Raw genomic sequence first — 20,058 nt, forward strand, 5'->3', positions numbered from 1 at the left:
GGACTTGGTATATATCCGTGAAGACGTTTTCGCCTCTCATCCAAGAGGCTTCCTCAGTTCGTGCCTTTCTGACTAGACCAAGCTAGTCTGACTGGCTGGTGATGAGACTCAGATATTTATCCTCTAGGAGTCGTTGTCAGAGCTATTGATATGCGTGGCTCTCCTGTGCGCCGATGTCCAGCCGCGCCCGTCAAATGCAAACAAACAAATGCAAATCAATAGCTCCGATAGCGACGGGCGCGGCTGGACATCGGAGCACAGGAGAGCCACGCATATCAATAGCTCCGATAACGACGGGCAACGGCCATAACATCGGTACACAAAAGAGCCACTCATATCTATGGCTCTGTGAGCGACAGGCGTTGTTAAACATCGGGATACAAACAGCTTTTCACTATTCCGCCCATGGGAGATCGAGAGTGTGAGACCATCTTGCTCATTGTCTACACTGGGTGTGTTTTTAGTCACGTACCTCTCAATTAAAAGGCTTTCATTACAACTGATTCTGCTGTTCTACAGCGGGTTCATGTAGATGGGCTTCTTGGCTGCATCTTGAGGTGAGTTTACCCCCTTCACTGTAAAGCGCTTTGTGTGTCAAGATAAAGCGCTATATAAATGTAATCCATTATAGCAGTATTAAGATCCACCCACCTGGTTGATCATGCATGTATTGAGGTCTTCATCAGATGGTGTTTTGTATCCTCGCTCCTTGTTCTACAGAAAAATCAGACACAAACCCAGGAAATTATGAATGTGAAACGCCACAGAATTGTAAGCTTTTGAAAAAATAAGATCTTCTCTTCTCATGAAGAAATTTTCTCCGGAGCTTATGAAACTGAAAAGTTTGAGAAGCAGGGCTGTGTTTAGGACAAGATCCACCGGTTTGTTGGAAGACAATGAAGCCGAAATCCCAGTTGTTAGTGATCAAGAAAATACATTGCTGAAACAGCAGAGAAACTGCGATTTATGTGGCTAAGAAATCCCTTTTCATTATGAAGTTAGGTCCATAGGAAAGAATTGTTGGAGCCATTGAGCTTCTGCGATATCTGGTAAATACTGAACTTGAATCTACTTTCTATTAATTTTCAAAATCGCAATCGGTAAACAGCTGCTGGTCTCAGCAGTGTTCAGTGTCCTGGCATCCTCTTCTACAATACCCCGTCTTAACATCATAGTTTTGCAAAGCCAAACTACTGTCTGCAGGGAATATGCTTAAGCAACAAATAAGGTGCATTGCCAGCAACTGCCCTAGATAAAATTGCCAAGCCCTGAATAAGGTATGATTTTCATAAAATGGATATTTTTTTTTTATATTTAATGCATATTCTTTGTCATATTCTGGATCATTCACATTTTTTTCATCTTCACCATAGTGGCCAAATGTGGAAGAATAAGGCAGGTAGCGGCTACATTTTGAAATGAACAAGGCCGCTGTGGTCTATCCAACAGATACGACAGACAAAGCTCGCAAGACATCTTCAGATACTACAGCATTAACAGCTAAAGGTCAGGCTGAATCATGCTTTTTTTTTTTGTTAGGCAGTGAGAAAAGTGCTGACGCAACAGTGCTGAAGACTCAGATTCATGTAAAATAGGTTTCTGGGGAATTCGGATAGGTCTACCTCTAACTGAGTTACCAATGTGGATGTCAATACTGGTAAGTTAAACGAAAAGGAGGAATTCAGGATTGTGGCTTTAACAGCTTCATTGTGGTGACCGACTTTACTCACAGCCACATCGCGGTACTCACCCTATACCAGATGAACATGGCTTTGTATGCATTCTCATTGGAGCAGGAGCCACAGGCCATGGTCTGAACACGAGTCATGCCACTGGGAGCCACCTTGCAGAGGAGGAATAAGTAAGCGGTAGAGGAGGAATAGGAAGGCAATGGGCAGATGAGAATTTGATGAGAGCGAGAAGATGGATGAGAGAGAAAGGGGGCAAAAAGAGAAGATGTGTTTGGAGGAGGAGAGAACAACACCAATGTGAGGGTGAGGGAGGAAAAAAAAGTGGAGGTTTGGGTGATGTCGGCCAGAAAAGTATTGTTCAAGAATTTACAACATGAGATTGCCTGAAAAAAAAAAACAAGCAACAACAACAATAACAACAATGAAAACAACATTGTGTGTATGTGCTTCACTGACTGATAGGAGGCTTTCGGTAAGTTTATCTGGAAAGTTTTCAGGCGGCAGGATTCCAAGGGCTGGTCGGTTTATGAAAGCACTCTAAAACAGAAAAGAGGGAGAGAGACAGAGGAAAAAGAGAGCGGTAGAAAAAAAACGAGCGAGGCACAGAAAAAGAAAATGACTGTGATTAAGAGTGAGAAAAGACAAATATATATAAAAAAAGGAAGCTATATGAGCAACAAGTCCAAGTGAAAGTGGACAGAATACTCTTGGTATACTATAGATAATAATGCTGAAGGGTGTCTTGGTGACGTACCAAATTGCTGGGGTTGGACATCACTTTCAGAAGGGCAGGATGATTGTACCCTGAGACAGAGAAAGAGACAGAAACAGAAAGCGATGAGCAGTGCCTTGAGGATGCACAAGCCAGTGTATTTTTAGTGCTGGTCCCAAGCCCAGATAAATGGAGAGGGTTGTATCAGGAAGCGTATCTAGTGTAAAGCCTTTGCCAAATCAAATATGCAGATCATAAATCAGATTTCCACACTGAATCAGTCAAGGTCCGGGTTACCAACAACCGCCACTGGTACTGTTGGCTAGCAGGCGAAGGAGAAGGAGAGGGGGAAGGCATGTCCAGAGGCAGCACGAGAGGAGGAAGAGTAAGAGTGCGGAGGTGAAAGTCGGAACTTCAAATGTTAGCACTAGGACTGGTAAAGGGAGAGAGCTGGCTGATATGATGGAGAGAAGGAAGGTAGATATACTGTTTGTGCAAAGGACCAGGTGGAAGGGATTTAGGCCAGGAGCTTCAGAGGTGGGTTCAACCTCTTCTACCATGGTGTGGATGGGAGGAGAAATGGGGTAGAGGTAATTCTGAAGAAAGTGTATGTCAAGACTGTGTTGGAGGTGAAGAGTGTCAGACAGAGTGATGAGTATGAAGCTGGAAATCGAAGGTGTGATGATGAATGTTATCAGCGCATATGCCCCGCAAGTTGGGTGTGAGATGGAAGAGAAAAAAGAATTCTGGAGTGAGTTCGATGAAGTCATAGAGAGTGTACCCAAGGAGGAGAGAGTGTTGATTGGAGTGGACTTCAATGGGCATGTTGGTGAGGGGAACAGAGGTGATGGGGAGGTGATGGGCAGGGACAGATGGTGGTTCATTTTGTGAAAAGGATGGAAACGGCTGTGGTGAATACATATTTCAAGAAGAGGAAGGAACACAGGGTGACGTACAAGAGTGGAGGAAAGTGCAAACAGGTGGACTATATCTTACGCAGGAGGCACGATCTGAAAGTGATTGGATACTGCAAGGTGGTGACAGGGGAGAATGTAGCTAGGCAACATCGGCTGGTCGTCTGTAGGATGACTTTGGAGATCAAGAAGAGGAAGAGAGTGAAGGCAGAGCCAAGGATCAGCTGGTGGGAGTTGAAGAAGCAATTGTGGAGTTCAGGGAGGAGTTAAGACAGGCAATGGGTGGTAGTGAAGAGTTGCCCAGTGCTGCAGTACTGCAAAAACAGTGAGGGAGACAGCTAAGAAGGTACTTGATGTGTCATCTGTGACAGAGGAAGGAAGACAAGGAGACTTGGTGGTGGAATGAGGAAGTACAGCAAAGTATATAGAGGAAAAGATTGGCAAAGAAGAAGTGGCATAGTCAGAGAGATGAAGAAAGTAGACAGGAGTACATGGAGATGCAGCGTAAAGTGAAGAGAGAGGTGGTAAAGGCAAAGGAAAAGGTGTATGGTGAGTTGCATGAGATGCCAGACACCAAGGAAGGAGAAAATGACTTGTACTGATGGCTAGACAGGGGGATCGAGCTTGGAAGGATGTGCAGAAAGTTAGGATGATCAAGGATAGAGATGGAAATGTGCTGACAAGCGAGGAGAGTGTGCTGAGAAGGTGGAAGGAGTACTTTGACGAGTTGATGAATGAAGAAAATGAGAGATAGAAGGTTGGATGATGTGGGGATAGTGAATCAGGAAGTGCGGTGGATTAGCAAGGAGGAAGTGAGGGCAGCTATGAAGAAGATGAAAAGTGGAAAGGCAGATGGTCCAGAATCCAGATGACATACCTATGGAGGCATGGAGGTCTTTAGGAGATGGGAATGGAATTTTTAACTAGACTGTTTAACATGATCTTAGAAAGTGAGAAGATGCCCGAGGAGTGGAGAGAAGTATACTGGTACCGATTTTCAAGAATAACGGTGATGTGCAGAACTGTAGCAACTACAGAGGTATAAACTTGATCAGCCACAGCATGAAGATATGGCAAAGAGTAGTGGAAGCTAGGTTAAGAGGAGAGGTGATGATTAGCGAGCAGCAGTATGGTTTCATGCCACGAAAGAGCACTACAGACACGATGTTTGTTTTGAGAATGTTGATGGAGAAGTATAGAGAAGGTCAGATGGAGCAACATTGTGTCTTCGTGGATTTAGAGAAAGCACATGACACTGCCAAGAGAGCAGGTGTGGTATTGTATGAGGAAGTCGGGAGTGACAGAGAAGTAGGTAGGAGTGGTGCAGGATATGTATGAGGGAAGTGTGATAATTGTGAGGTGTGCGGTAGGAATGACGGATGGGTTCAAGGTGGAGGTGGGATTACATCAAGGATCGGCTCTGAGCCCTTTCTTGTTTGCAATGGTGATGGACAGATTGACAGACGAGATCAGGCAGGAGTCTCCATGGACTATGATGTTTGCAGAAGACATTGTGATCTGTAGCGAGAGTAGGAGAGCCTGGAGAGGTAGAGGTATGCAATGGAGAGAAGAGGAATGAAAGACAGAAGGAGCAAGACAGAATACATATCTGTGAATGAGAGGGAGGACAGCAGAATGGTGAGGATGCAAGAAGTAGAGATGACAAAGGTGGATGAGCTTAGATACTTGGGGTCAACTGTTCAAAGTAACCCGGAGTGTGGAAGAGAGGTGAAGAAGAGAGTGCAGGCAGGGTGGAGTGGGTGGAGAAGAGTGTCAGGAGTGATTTGCGACAGAAGGGTACCAGGAAGAGTTAAAGGAAAGGTTTACAATATGGGAGTGAGACCAGCTATGTTGTATGGCTTGGAGACAGTGGCACTGGTGAAAAGACAGGAGGTGGAGCTGGAGGTGGCAGAGCTGAAGATGCTAAGATTTTCACTGGAAGTGATGAAGAAGAACAGGATTAGGAACAATTATATTAGAGACAGCTGAAGTTGGACGGTTTGGCGACAAAGCAAGAGAGGCAAGATTGAGATAGTTTGGACATGTGTGGAGGAGAGATGCTGGGTATATTGGGAGAAGGATGCTGAATATGGAGCTGCCAGGGAAGAGGAAAAGAGGTAGGCCATTAGGAGGTTTATGGATGTGGTGAGGGAAGACATGCAGGTGGCTGGTGTGACAGAGGAAGATACAGAGGACAGGGAGAGATGGAAACAGATGATCCACTGTGGCGACCCCTAATGGGAGCAGCCAAAAGTAGTAGTAGTAGTAGTAGTGGTAGTGCATTGTGAGACAGATACTCTCCTGTTGTTCCTCCTTTATTTTTTCTCTCTTCCATTGAGTCTGTTGAGAATGTGTAATTTGTAATAACTAAATAACAAGATTTTATTTGAATGATTGATGGAAGAGAAGAAACAGCCATTTCCAGAAGGTAGATGGGAATCATCATCTCCTGTACTGAAAAAGTGTGACATCAGATTGAACGCTATACATTAAGTTTATGGGGAGTAAGTGTGTTGTTGCATAAACATGGTAATGAATGTGTGCACGGTTATGTATCACTACCCCAATCACTGCTTGATGATTCCTTGCCTGACTCCGTTGGAGGTTCATTAGCAAATTAAGTTGAGCTACTGAGTAGCTGCGATGTTTTGTATATTTACTGATTCAAAGTTATCACCTTTACTTCATTTGCACCCACAACAACATATTACCAAATAGGTTCTTTGGGACAATGATGAACCACATTACCTAATCTTACAAAACCGCATTACATAAAGCCCTGCATTGCCTTTAAAGCTCACACCAGCAGAGGGAGCCACTCTCAATCAGAATCTGCACTCAACCCACCTCTCAACTTCCTTTGATGCCTCAGGGTGTTAAGATGATGTTGGCATTTGCTTTTTTTTTTTTTTTTTTAGAAATATAGCATGAAAATGGAAAGCCAGGACAAGTCAAGTCAAGTCAATTTTATTTGTACAGCCCAATATCACAAATTACAAATTTGATGATGATGACCCCATTTTAAAATGTCCTACATTTGCACTGAAATCGGTTTGGTAAGGTTATCATGACCAATGTCGAAATGATGTCATTGATACAACAAAACGCTAGACAATTTTTTTTCATCTGACCCAAAAAAATCCTGCACCCCCTGAGCACCAAGACAGGGAAATCATGCACATTTACAAAAGCTTCGAACTCAAATGCAACACAATAGACAGAAGCCAGGTAAATCCCCAAGTCTCTTCAAGTCTTCAGGGGGGAAAATGGATTTAATCTTCCCTGGAAACATTATCCATTTGTCCTCCTTTCTGCTCTAACAAACAAACATCTACAGTGCATCCTTGCAAAGATGTTCTTGCATCAGGGATTCTCAGACAACTCTTGTGTCGGTTTATTTAGCTGCATTTGTGAAGAAGAGCGAGACATTTTGCGCATGAGTGACCAAGGAATCAGAAAGCGAGGGCTACCGTGAGCTTTTGTTTGCCCTAGACATCATGTCATTTACACTTAGGGTGGGTAACTCAGCCTCCGGTCCAGACAAACTAGAGGCACCACAGTGGCAAGAGGCTAGCAGAGATAAGGATGCCTGAGCACATACACAGACACAAGCATGTGCACACAAACACGTGCACACAAATATGTGCGCATAGACACACCACACACACAAATACACTACATTTACAAGTCCATTATAATTCTGTTATCCTCTTTCAATGTTCAATTTTTTCTCCCTGTTAAAGGCTTTTTTTTTTTTTTGGGAGTTGTTCCTTATCCAATGCGAGGGTCTAAGGACAGGATGTTGTGTTGCTGTAAAGCCCCTTGAGGCAAATTTGTAATTTGTGATATTGGGCTATACAAATAAAATTGACTTGACATGACACAGAGCAGAGATGCTTTCAGTTTTCCCTGATGCCTTGGAGGGAGGGGGGGTGGAGGACAGAAAGATGAGGGTAGATGCACAGACAAACAAATACCCCCCCATGAATATTTAACCCCGTATCCACTTTCTTCCACTCTCCATCTTTTATCCTTCACTTTCCTCACCTTCCACTATTGTCCGTCCAATAAAGCCATTATGAATATAAATGTTATTGGCTAAGAAACAGTACCTTTGTGACATTTCTAACACATTTTTAACATTTAAAAATAGTACGACTGCGCCTGTGTAACAGACATTCGATCAGGGAAGAAAAATTCAAAAGGAGTGTTTTACATACTTGACCTTTAAGTTGCAGGTCAAAGCGCAAACTTATGAATTTTAACTTACAAGACATCCACATTTTGGCTGTCAGCCTTGACCTGAATTTGGTCACCCCAGAGACGGTGTTACTATGGCAGCACTTCACAGTTCATTAACAACAATGATATCCATGCCGACAGACGAGTGACATCACCATAGTGAGCGTGACCAGTGTTGCGGTGAACAGCTCGGTTTCTGCAAATCTGAGTGTAAATCTGAGCTAAGAGCCAAAACAACGAGATGTGAAATATGAAACAATTTGAGAATTTGTGTAACCTTGGTTCTTTTTTCTGTATATATTCATTATGAATATTTGAAAAAATATCGCATGGTTTGCTATTTTCCAGCATCTGCTTTGCTTGTGCCATGGGTGTGCTATTTGCAGTGACAAGCCCCAACAGTTTTCGGTGAGCCAGGGGTCACACGAAGCTGAACAATTGGGTTAGAACATTTTCTGACTGAAGTCTGGGGTTTAGTCGCACCAAGGTGGCCCTCTTTTAAGCAAGGCGCTAGGGTTATATGTAATCCAAACGACCGTTTTGCTGAGCAATATTGTGGACATAAAAGACATAAGCTATGATCTCGAATGAGGTCCTGAACTGGGTGCACAGATGTGAACAAAGATGTAGACTACATCAGTTTCACTTGCTATTCAGCAATTTTCCTTATTTTTGCTGTATTTTACTCATTCACGACAAGTACACATTTCTGTTAATATTTCGCATTAGTGCAGCATGCAGTATGTGTGAATATTGTGCAACATATACAGATTTTCTTAACTCATGCACTCAAACATTCACTGCAGCAGATACATGTGGTCCAGTTAATGTTATTTCTCAGAGACAGGTAAAGTGTCCATTACCTCTTGGGTTGAATTCAGCAGAACAGTTGTTTGTGATAAATTGCCAGAGATACAGAATTTTCTCCATTTGTAGATTATCTTTCATGCGTAGAAACTGTACACCTACCAAAATAATAGGCATTGATGATCTCTATTCTAAGGCCCTAATGGAGCCCCCCCCCTTTTCTCCCCAATTGTATCCCCCAATTACCCCACTCTTTTGAGTCATCTCGGTCGCTGCTCCACCCCCTCTGCTGATCCGGGGAGGGCTGCAGACTACCACATGTCTCCTCCGATACATGTGGAGTCGCCAGCCGCTTCTTTTCACCTGACAGTGAGGAGTTTCGCCAGGGGGATGTAGTGCGTGGGAAGAACATGCTATTCCCTCAAGTTCCCCCTCCCCCTCCGAACAGGCGCCCTGACCGACCAGAGGAGGCGCTAGTGCAGCGACCAGGACACATACCCACATCCAGCTTCCCACCCGCAGACACGGCCAATAGTGTCTGTACGGATGCCCAACCAAGCCAGAGATCCCCGTGTTGGTAGGCAATGGAATAGACCGCTATGCTACCTGGATGTCCGCTAATGGAGCTTTTTTGACCTTGGCATGGCTGTCACCACACACCTGTAATGTGCAGACAAAACCAGACCAAGCTTATAATCTTTATATGAGTGGGTTACTCCTATTTACCCTTGAGTGATCTTCAGATCATTTGATCCCGTTTTATTGCACCTGATTCAGATTTCAGCGATGTGATGTGATGATAAAAAGGCAGGAGAGTACTTTAATTTCCCACACGTGGAACGATTTAATTTCCACTAATTCCAATTGTATAAATAATTGCAAAATGCCATTTTCCAGTGTCTTTGTCACATTGAGTTAATTTATTTTATCAGTATTGTTGATTGAGATAGGGATTAAATACCTATCTGTCCAAACATGTAAAAAAAGAAATACATTTTTTTATTTAGTATTAATTTTCACAGCACTGTATCACATGCTGTGATACAGAATCAATATTTCACAGTAACTGTGAAATATTGATTTAAAAAGCTGAACTTTGTTTGTCCAGATACTTAATCTGTAACTGGATGTGACGGAACACAAAATCTGAAAATTCCCTAACATATTTTCATTTCAAGTGATAGATAGATAGATAGATAGATAGATAGATAGATAGATAGATAGATAGATAGATAGATAGATAGATAGATAGATAGATAGATAGATAGATAGATAGATAGATAGATAGATAGATAGATAGATAGATAGATAGATAGATAGATAGCATGACTTTCCCTTCAAGGCTATCTCTTAACACCTGCAGGTCAGGGCACACTGTGGCTAATCTGGTGTACCTGAACATAATGGGAACAAATAAGCATAATGCTAATAAGAAAATGATATAAACTTAAATGAGAAAGTAAAATAAATTTTAACAATCTGCTTATAATGCAAAAACAATGTACAGCAATAACTTTTGTGCATTATGTAGTTTCATTATTCTGGTTGTTAATATATTGCTGCATTAGTATGGTCACATTTTTCACTAATACTGAGAGAATTTGATGTTCAAGATTATATTCATAAATGAATATATAAACCAAATGTGTAGTGGATCTTATTTTTTGAAACCATTTTGTGTCAACTGTCCAGAGAAAATTTCTTATCATGTGCAGTAAATAGATTATCAGTTGTGACACACAATCCATCACCCAACCACACACATGGCTTACAGCGCAGTCCATGCAGAGCATAAATAAATGGTAGAAACCCCTCTCTCATCACATGGCACAGCCCCCGGCTTGAAAACCATCAACGGTGGGTCCAAGAAGCAGGCTTCGTATCAAGTGCTGTTGGTCATATTTTTGTATGCCCAGATCAAAATAAATTGAGCTGGGAACACACTAGAAGACTTAAAGTCCCACGTGAAAGTTAACGACTCTGCATCGCAAAAGTGAAACTAAATTTTTCTAATTCCTAAGACTGGAAGTTTCTTATGATAAGCATGCTTAAAAATTGAAATGCACTAACTAATAATCGACATAAAACAAATTCTTTTCATTACCACTATCGAATTTCGTTCCAGTGGTAGAAGTTTTGAGTGTCAGCAGTAGAAAGCAGGAAGAGAAAATATTCGAGTACTCACCAATTGGGATGGAGGAGATCTGAGTGTAGACATCAAGCATTCGGTTGCCATCCACATCCACCAGATAGTTGCCCCTGCTCTCCTCATAGTTGCAGAAGAAGTTTATGGCAGCAACGTTCTGCATGGAGATGCATTCTTTAGTAAAAGGTACATTTTGTTCCCTGGTGTCAGACAAAGTCCTCAGTCATCATTTTCAATTAGCTATGGAATAATTTTGAAGAGCTGCTCCATATATTCATTCAGTAGCAGCAGACTCCATAGAAAGTCCATGGTGTTTCGACAGCTTATTGCTCATCCTGAGATCAGTGCCATTGAGGCCTTGCCATTTGTAGGGGAAATTTTTTTTTTCTTCCAAAAATGCTTCATCCAATTTAGGGCCATTCAAAAACTAAAAAAATAGATCTGCACCAAATACATTATTTATACAAAAAAAGCTCAGAAATGCCACATTTCTATAATTGTTAACTTGGTCTTAGCCACTCTATATTGGGTGAACACCAAATAAATGTTTTTTTTTTAAAAAAATCACAAGAAAAAAAAACTGCAATAGAGACACAACAGAACAATACATATATTTTAAAAGACAGAATAAAAGAAAGAGAAGAAATAGACCGTCTCATAGCGTTTGTCATGAAGTGGGTTAAAGGATGTCAGTGAGCTCAACACAGGAAGTGACTTGTGAGGTGCGGGCCCACAGGTCAAAAGACCAGACTGTCTGTATCAGGAGTTGGACTGAAAGTGGCTGGCGTCAGTCCTCTCACAGTTCATGGTCCTTGACTTTCACTAGCGGCTACATGTTCTGTCCAGCAATGTCTGTACCGCTCTACACCTGTTGATCCACAGCTATAGACACTACTGTGGCACACTGTCTCCTTCATCTAGTAAAAGTATTTGGCCTGCTATACCAGCTTGGCAGGTCCAGTCTAGGCATCATGGTTAGTGTCATTGCTGTTGTTTACAATGGCTTGGGCAACACTAAAAAAACAAAATAAAACAAAACTGTACAGCTTGAGATGATAAGAAAATATGATTTGAGAGCAGGTATTGTGCTACAGAATGAGAATTATACAACAACAATAATAATAATAATAATTATTATTATTATTATATAATATAATACAATAACTATCATTATTTATATATAATTTTTATAATTAATCATTATTTTGATTATAATAATTATTTATGGAATAAATAAATTGTGTGTATGTGTTAGACATTAAAAATTGCACCTAACTGGGTTAGACTGTTAAAAAAAAATGAAAATGACTTCAGCTAGTTAAATTATGTTTATAGTTGCAGATATGGAGAAGATCGCTTCATTTTTAAGCAAAATAATTGGGAAAGGGGAACAAGGACAGGGATGACTGCAAGTCAGGATATGAATCCCCACCATACACTCAAGGGCTTTTATGCCCACAAAAGTGACAGTCACATGCAATTAATCCTAAACAATACAGAATGTTTGCAGCATACGCTCACATTCATTTGATGTGTGGTCCAGTCAGTAAAAGACTGCTTGACCTGCAGCAGCTTCATGCAAATAGCTGGTGTGGTTCAGAGGAATAATGGAGGAGGAACAAGCTATGTGCATAAAAAGCACATTCTGACCATTTTAGCATTTCCTTTATGCTGCACCAGTATCTAAAGACCATCACTTTGTTTCCACAATGGTCCCCACATTTTAGTTTGCATATTCTACAAAAGGCCTTTCTATTGCACTACAGTATGCTGCTGTCAGAGTAGAGCTGCTTCACATGTCTGCTCAGATAAAAATAATGCACTACAACTGTACAGCAGCTGTCTGTAAAACAGTCTTACTCTCAATGCAAATCAGGTAGGCAATTTAAATTCATAATTACAGCTTGCCTTTTGAATCATGAAATGCACCACATCTACAGCCAGCAAAACGATTGAAATGACCATTTCTTTTTCTTTTTTTTAATGTTAAAATACAGTGCAGCACAGAGGCAAATACTTCACTTCCCCAAGGGTCAAGGGGTGAGGGTCGAAAGACACTGCCGAGTCCCCTGACAGCTCAATGCAAAATAAATCAAATTTATGTTTAGTTAGTTAGGACATTAGTAGTGATTCCACACAACATCAGGGACAAGTCTCACAAAGTGAGATTAAGTTTGATTGCCAGCTAACTTTACAGCGTCTCACTTTTGAACCAGTGTTTATCACCACAGTAACTCAGACTGTATGGCTTACCTGCTCCGGAGCTAGTTATGTTCAGGCTACCCGATCCAAACGCTCATTTCACCAATCAACTTTCTGTGTAAAAAATGACATCACTGAGGACCTTTGAGGATCCCTTGGGTCTGATGCAGATGAATGTCGGCTTCACTTTGCAGTCAACAACTGATTTATTGTAGTTCAATATTGCACATATACATATAACGCCGACAATGTATATTTCTTGTAAATGTTCTGATCAGTGCAGTACTCAGTACTCCTTACTATGGGATTTTTATGGAAACAGTTTTATCAAATTAGGACTTACGTCATATATCCAAAAAACCTATTTAAAGAGGTACTAAACACTTATATGTTTGTTAAGCTGTAAACTGAATGACATGACTATACGGTGATGAAACACATCAGTACTGGCGTTAATATTGACATTTCTTACCAAATTTATAAAAATTGGCATTTCATGGGTTGAAAATGGCTCATCACGCCATCTATTGTTTTAAATCAATCCTGAACCTTGCAAGGCTAAAGGTGACGTATAAATCAGCCAGCTGGGAATTATCTATGTCATGAAATGTATAAAAAAGAAAAAAGTGTTAACGCCCTCTGTTCGGAATGTTAACGTCCTCTGATCAGAATGTTAATGTCCTCTGATCAGAATGTTAACGCCCTCTGATCGGAATGTTAACGCCCTCTGTTCAGAATGTTAACGCACTCTGTTCGGAATGTTAATGCCCTCTGATCCGAATATGAACGCCCTCTGATCGGAATGTTAATGCCCTCTGTTCGGAATGTTATCACCCTCTGTTCAGAATGGTAACGCCCTCTGTTCGGAATGTTATCACCCTCTGTTCAGAATGGTAACGCCCTCTGATCGGAATGTTAATGCTCTCTGATCGGAATATTAACACCCTCTGTTCGGAATGTTGACGCACTCTGTTCAGAATGTTAATGCCCTCTGATAAGAATATTAAGCCCTCTGATCGGAATGTTAATGCCCTCTGATCGGAATGTTAATGCCCTCTGATCGGAATGTTAATGTCCTCTGATCGGAATATTAACGCACTCTGTTCGGAATGTTAATGCCCTCTGTTCAGAATGTTATTGCCCTCTGTTCAGGATGTTATTGCCCTCTGTTCAGAATGGTAACGCCCTCTGTTCGGAATGTTAATGCCCTCTGTTCAGAATGTTATCGCCCTCTGTTCAGAATGGTAACGCCCTCTGTTCGGAATGTTAATGTCCTCTGATCGGAATATTAACGCACTCTGTTCGGAATGTTAATGCCCTCTGTTCAGAATGTTATTGCCCTCTGTTCAGGATGTTATTAGCCTCTGTTCAGAATGGTAACGCCCTCCGTTCGGAATGTTAATGCCCTCTGTTCAGAATGGTAACGCCCTCTGTTCGGAATGTTAATGCCCTCTGATCGGAATGTTAACGTCCTCCTATCGGAATATTAACACCCTCTGTTCAGAATGTTAATGCCCTCTGATCGGAATGTTAATGCCCTCTGATCAGAATGTTAATGTCCTCTGATCGGAATGTTAATGCCCTCTGATCGGAATGTTAATGCCCTCTGATCGGAATGTTATTGCCCTCTGTTCAGAATGGTAACGCCCTCTGTTCGGAATGTTAATGCCCTCTGATCGGAATGTTAACGTTCTCCTATCGGAATATTAACACCCTCTGATCGGAATGTTAATGCCCTCTGATCGGAATGTTAATGCCCTCTGATCGGAATGTTAATGTCCTCTGATCGGAATATTAACGCACTCTGTTCGGAATGTTAATGCCCTCTGTTCAGAATGTTATTGCCCTCTGTTCAGAATGGTAACACCCTCTGTTCGGAATGTTAATGCGCTCTTATCGGAATGTTAATGCCCTCTGATCAGAATGTTAACGCCTTCTGATCGGAATGTTAATGCCCTCTGATCGGAATATTAACACCCTCTGTTCGGAATGTTAATGCACTCTGTTCGGAATGTTAATGCCCTCTGATCAGAATATTAAGCCCTCTGATCGGAATATTAACACCCTCTGTTCGGAATGTTAATGCACTCTGTTCGGAATGTCAATGCCCTCTGATCAGAATATTAAGCCCTCTGATCGGAATGTTAATGCCCTCTGTTCGGAATGTTATCGCCCTCTGTTTGGAATGGTAACGCCCTCTGTTCGGAATGTTAATGTCCTCTGATCAGAATGTTAACACCCTCTGATCAAAATGTTCATGTCCTCTGATTGGAATGTTAACACCCTCTGATTAGAATGTTAATGTCCTTTGTTTGGAATGCTAACGCCCTGTGATCAGAATGTTAATGCCCTATTTTCAGAATGTTAATGCCCTCTATTTGGAATGTTAATGCCCTCTAATTGGAATGCTAGCGCCCTCTGATCAGAAAGTTAGTGCCCGCTGATCGGAATGTTAATGCCCTCTGATCGGAATGTTAACGCCCTCTAATCAGAATGTTAACGCCCTCTAATCAGAATGCTAACGCCCTCTGATCAGAATGTTAGCACCCTCTGATCGGAATGTTAACGTCCTCTAATCAGACTGCTAACGCTCTCTGAGCCCTCTAATCGGAATTTTGGCGCCCTCTGATCAGAATGTGAATGCCCTCTGATTGGAATGTTATTGCCTTCTAATCGGAATTTTAACGCCCTCTGATCAGAATGTTAACGCCCTAAAAGCCTTAAATGGCCAAAGCCCCAGTTACCTCAGTGACCTCATCACTACCCACAAACCCCTCCACTCCCTCCGCTCAGCCATTTCCCATGCCTCCACATCCCCCCTACACATTTACAGATGATGGGAGACTGAGCCCTCTGCTCTTTTTCCTTATGCCTCTGGAACTCCCTCCCGGACTATTTCAGAACTGCCCCTTCCATCAAGGTTTTTAAAACGGGCAAACCCTTTTAAAACCCTTCTTTATAAACAGGCCTTCTTTTAACCCTTTTATAGTGGCCCACTCTTGTTTTAATCTTCTCTTATTTTATCCTACTCTTTTTTTCTTTTCTTTTTTTACAGCGGCCCACCATGGTTTTATTCCCCCTCTATTATCTTTTTACTTTTTATTTTATTCTATATTTCTTTTGTTTTTCTTTTACTATAGTCTTTTATCTGTGAAGCGCTTCAAGAGCTGTCTCCACAGATGAGAAGAGCTATACAAACTCAATTTATTATCATTATTATTATTACTCAGTATGTGTGAGTATTGCATTATACCTGAGATGGTACCTTCTGCAGAATTTTCCAGTTTGTGAAGTTGTTGGAGTTTTTCAGTCTGAACAGAAGACACCTATTATACCCTAAATTCCTTTACTACACTGACTACTGACCTTAGATATTCTACTTTATATTTTTGTGCTATTTCCCATTTGTTTTATGTGAACACAACGTTTTTTTGTAACTTACGTTGAAAAATTACTCTAGCTAATATAACAGATTGAGAAACTGATCTATATCCCAATACAAAGGAAATTCAAACTGAAAAACAAGTAGTTTCTTGAATTATTCAATATTTTTGAGAATAAAAGTAAATTTTTTGCCTCTCCTCATGTTGATGGTTTATGGAGTCTTGATTGTATATCTTATCTAACTTTTAATCTCTACATTTAAGGATCTATATAAGCCAATGTTACTAGCAGGTATGTTGCATTTAGCTTGATTTCTGTGTACTTGATTGATTAAACTGTCACATTTGAAGTGATTATGACTGTAAGTTTTCTATACAAATAACTTGGGTGCACAGACAAGACAGGACTAAACACAGGACACGTGTTTGTACACCATGTGTCTCTTCTTGCAGTTTATAAAAGATATAGATCCTATGAGTCCTTAATGAGTTGATTTTCAATTTAAATTGAAGAGAAAATTTGCATTTATTTAATTCCTAAAAGGCAATATTAAGTAGAATGCTCTGCTATAATGAAAAAATCTTGTATTAAGTGCAGAGACTTGGACTCTACCAGTGTTGCAGCTTTCCTTACTGTAGGCTGATTTTAGAAATTAAAACTAGACAGCTTACCAAATAAACACACGAGGCCAGAAGAGATCAAAACATGAATCCTCTTTTAGTAGCGTTTAGTGTCTCGACTATTCCGTGTCATACCCACAAAACCTCCTCGGGGTTCAATTTGACTCAAATCACTGGCTCAGAATAATAGGAAAACCAATCTGCCTGGAAACACGAGGCATGTTGGTATAGCTATAGTATGGACAATACCTTTGCTGCTACTCAGAGTCCACATTTAAGAGCATATACCCCCCTTCCCCAACACATACACATGCTTTATCAGTGTCTGTGTCCACATTAAGAAACCCCCCCGTTAAGAGAGGGTCCATCTGTATCAACCCTTTTAGCTCCCTCAATTGTTATATCTAAAACTGTAAATGAAGACTGCACCGCTGCGAGGATAATCTGTCCATGTCTGGATAGCTGAGCCAGAATACGATTCTCATACGGCCACAAGCTGATTTTCCGCTGTGTTCGTTGCACAGGAAGAGAAGAGATGAACAAGACAGAAAAAGGGAGCTGCACATGCTCCTGCACACACACTTACACACAAATTGGACTGAAAAATTAGGGAGTGAAAAGGGCCATTAAAACTGATTACTGAGCCTTATGTAACCACGACACATTGCCAAATCTCTCCTTTCCCAAAAAAAAGAGAATCCCACAGTCTGAGTGATGTTTGATCAGTATCTAAAAGTAGATGTCTAACAAATTGTACACACAGGCACTGACAGTTCAGTATGACAACTTGCCCATAAGGTAAAAAGATACAATACTTGTAAAAGAACAAATTACTCTTACGAAAAATTCTGACTTGCTGAGTCCTCTCTCAACATACCTGGATATCTCCCAGCTGTTTCGTCAGCTCCTGAGCATCGAAGGTGGAGAGAGAACAAGAGACAAAGAAAGAGTTAGAGATGCTTTGAGACACATGTCATTGTGGTATATTAGTGTGTGTGTGTGTGTGTGTGTGTGTGAGTGAGTGTGTGGAACAGAATAGAATACAACTTTATTGTCCAGCCGAGGCCAGAAAATCCCCTTTGGTCTCACCAGATACAATAAAAACATCACATTACATTAAAATTAATGCGGATGAGTGCAAATTAATGCCGTTTGTTCAATAAATGTATTGCACTACGACCAAAAGATTGTTTTTTTTGTAGTGTTACCCTAAGGGGAGCAACTCCAGCTCAGTATGGAGGGGGTGTTAAGTGTCACCAATGATGAACATAGCGTTCCTGTGTACAGCTGTATTGTAAAGGTCATCCAATGACTTTTGTTGGCGGCCTACTCTCTTTCCTGCCGTTTTGACAATCCTGGACAGCTTGTTTTTCTTTGTTAATGTCAACTGTCTTTACCAGACAGAGATATTAAACACAAGAATATTCTCTATCAGGCTGACATACACTTTTTCCAAAATGTTATGACTGACCCCAAACCCCTTCATTTTGCTAATTATAAACAGTTTGTGACCGCCTTTCTTACATAGACAACCAACATTATCCATGAAACTCAATTTGTCATCCATGTGTGTTCCTACATACTTAAAACAGTTGACAATTTCCACAGATTGTTCACAAATAGTAAGCAATGGGGATGGGTCTGCATGGTTTAAAACAAGCTCTTTTGTTTCCCCAGCATTGATTAGCAGGAAGCTGGATTTACACTCGTGTACCAGCTTGGAAACCTGGGCAAAGCAATCAGAGACAACATCATTCTTATAAAAAAGACTGACCAAGCCATGTCATCAGCGTATCTGAATAGCTTAAAATTGCTGTCCTGCAGTGTCAGTTCGTTGGTGTACACAGAAAATAATGACGGTGATTAAACGTAACCCTGAGGTGCCCCTGTGTTTAAAACAACCTCATCAGAAAGTGCTCTTTTTACACAGACAGGCGGCCAGTTAAAAAGTCTTGACCCAGCACACAAGGCCTCCCATTGCCCCCTAAGTCCAGAAGCCATTGCAGGAGTACATGTATCTGCATCGTATTAAAAGCTGAGCTAAAGTCAATAACCAGAATCCATACACATGCCTTAATCTTTTGTAGATGACTGGCAACCATGTTGACCATGGTGAGGGTAGCATCCTCAGTCCCACTGTGTGTCTTGTAAGCAAACTGTAATGGCTCCAATTCTTCTGCTATGGATGAGGTAAGACGTTTTCTGACAACCCTCTTCATGCACTTAGCCAATACAGGGGTTAAGGCCACAGGGCAAAAGTCATTCAAGGCTTTGGACCCTGGCTTTTTCGGTACTGGTCTGATGATAGATGGTCTTTTTTGATTTTTTTTAATATACTATATTAATCCCCATGGGGAAATTCCTCTCTGCATTTAACCCATCCTAGCTGTGTAGCTAGGAGCAGTGGGCAGCTGCCATGCAGCACCTGGGGACCAACTTCAGTTTATCTTGCCATGCCTCGGTCAGGGGCACAGACAGGAGTATTAACCCTAACATGCATGTCTTTTGGATAGTGGGGGAAACCAGAGCACCCGGAAAAAACCCACCACAGACATGGGGGGGGGGGCATGCAAACTCCACACAGAGGATGACCTGGGATGACTCCAAGGTTGGACAACCCCAAGGTTCGAACCCAGGACCTTCTTGCTTTGAGGTGACAGCGCTAACCACTGGGCCACCTCATGTATTAGGCACAGTACAGGTGTAGAGTAAAAACTGGAATAACCTAGTTAAAACAGCCCTTAGCTGGATGGAACACACCTTCTGATCACGTCCACATACACCAACAGGCCCGGGTGCTTTGTTGGGCTTAATCCGTGAGAGGCAGGTGTCAACCTCCTGCTCTGATAACTGAATTGTGGGGTTTCTGGATACATTGGCAGAGATGACATTCCTCTTATCTTTGAAATCCGTGGTGTCAAATGTTCCATAAAATCGGTTAAGATCATTCAGTAAGGAGGTACTGTCCAGGAAACCATTAGTTTGTCCTTTTTGGCATCCCACCCATCATTGTGTTGAGCCAATTACATGCTTGTCTGGGGTTACCTGTGCAAAACTTATTCTCTACCTTATTCTTAAAATCCATTTTGGCACTCTGTATCTTGGCCCTGAGCCCCCTCCTTTTGTTTTTAACATCTTCATTGTCACCCCTGAGGAACACCAACTTTTTGTCATTAAGACAGCTTTTCAAGTCTTGTAACACCCAGGGCTTGGTATTAGGAAATACTTTGACTTCCTTGGTGTTGATTACAGATTCCTCACAGAACTGTATGAATGAAGTGACACAGTCTGTCAGTTCATGGGGGTCTCTGCATGATTCAAAGAACATATCAAAGTTTGT

General features: G+C 41.4%; 1 protein-coding gene across 1 annotated transcript in view; it reads right to left on the reverse strand.

Annotated features, from left to right (window-relative positions):
- Nucleotides 1-20,058, reverse strand: part of abat (4-aminobutyrate aminotransferase) — a 74,158-nt gene that overhangs the window by 8,088 nt on the left and 46,012 nt on the right. The window contains exons 4-9 of the mRNA XM_056288423.1: nt 17,596-17,625; nt 10,552-10,669; nt 2,446-2,495; nt 2,148-2,228; nt 1,751-1,843; nt 648-714 (exon numbers count right to left, since the gene is read on the reverse strand). Coding sequence (XP_056144398.1) covers nt 648-714; nt 1,751-1,843; nt 2,148-2,228; nt 2,446-2,495; nt 10,552-10,669; nt 17,596-17,625 — 439 coding nt within the window. The remainder of the gene's footprint in view (nt 1-647; nt 715-1,750; nt 1,844-2,147; nt 2,229-2,445; nt 2,496-10,551; nt 10,670-17,595; nt 17,626-20,058) is intronic.

Source organism: Lampris incognitus, chromosome 10 (genome assembly GCF_029633865.1).
Source record: "Lampris incognitus isolate fLamInc1 chromosome 10, fLamInc1.hap2, whole genome shotgun sequence".
In the NCBI taxonomy this organism is placed as follows: domain Eukaryota; kingdom Metazoa; phylum Chordata; class Actinopteri; order Lampriformes; family Lampridae; genus Lampris; species Lampris incognitus.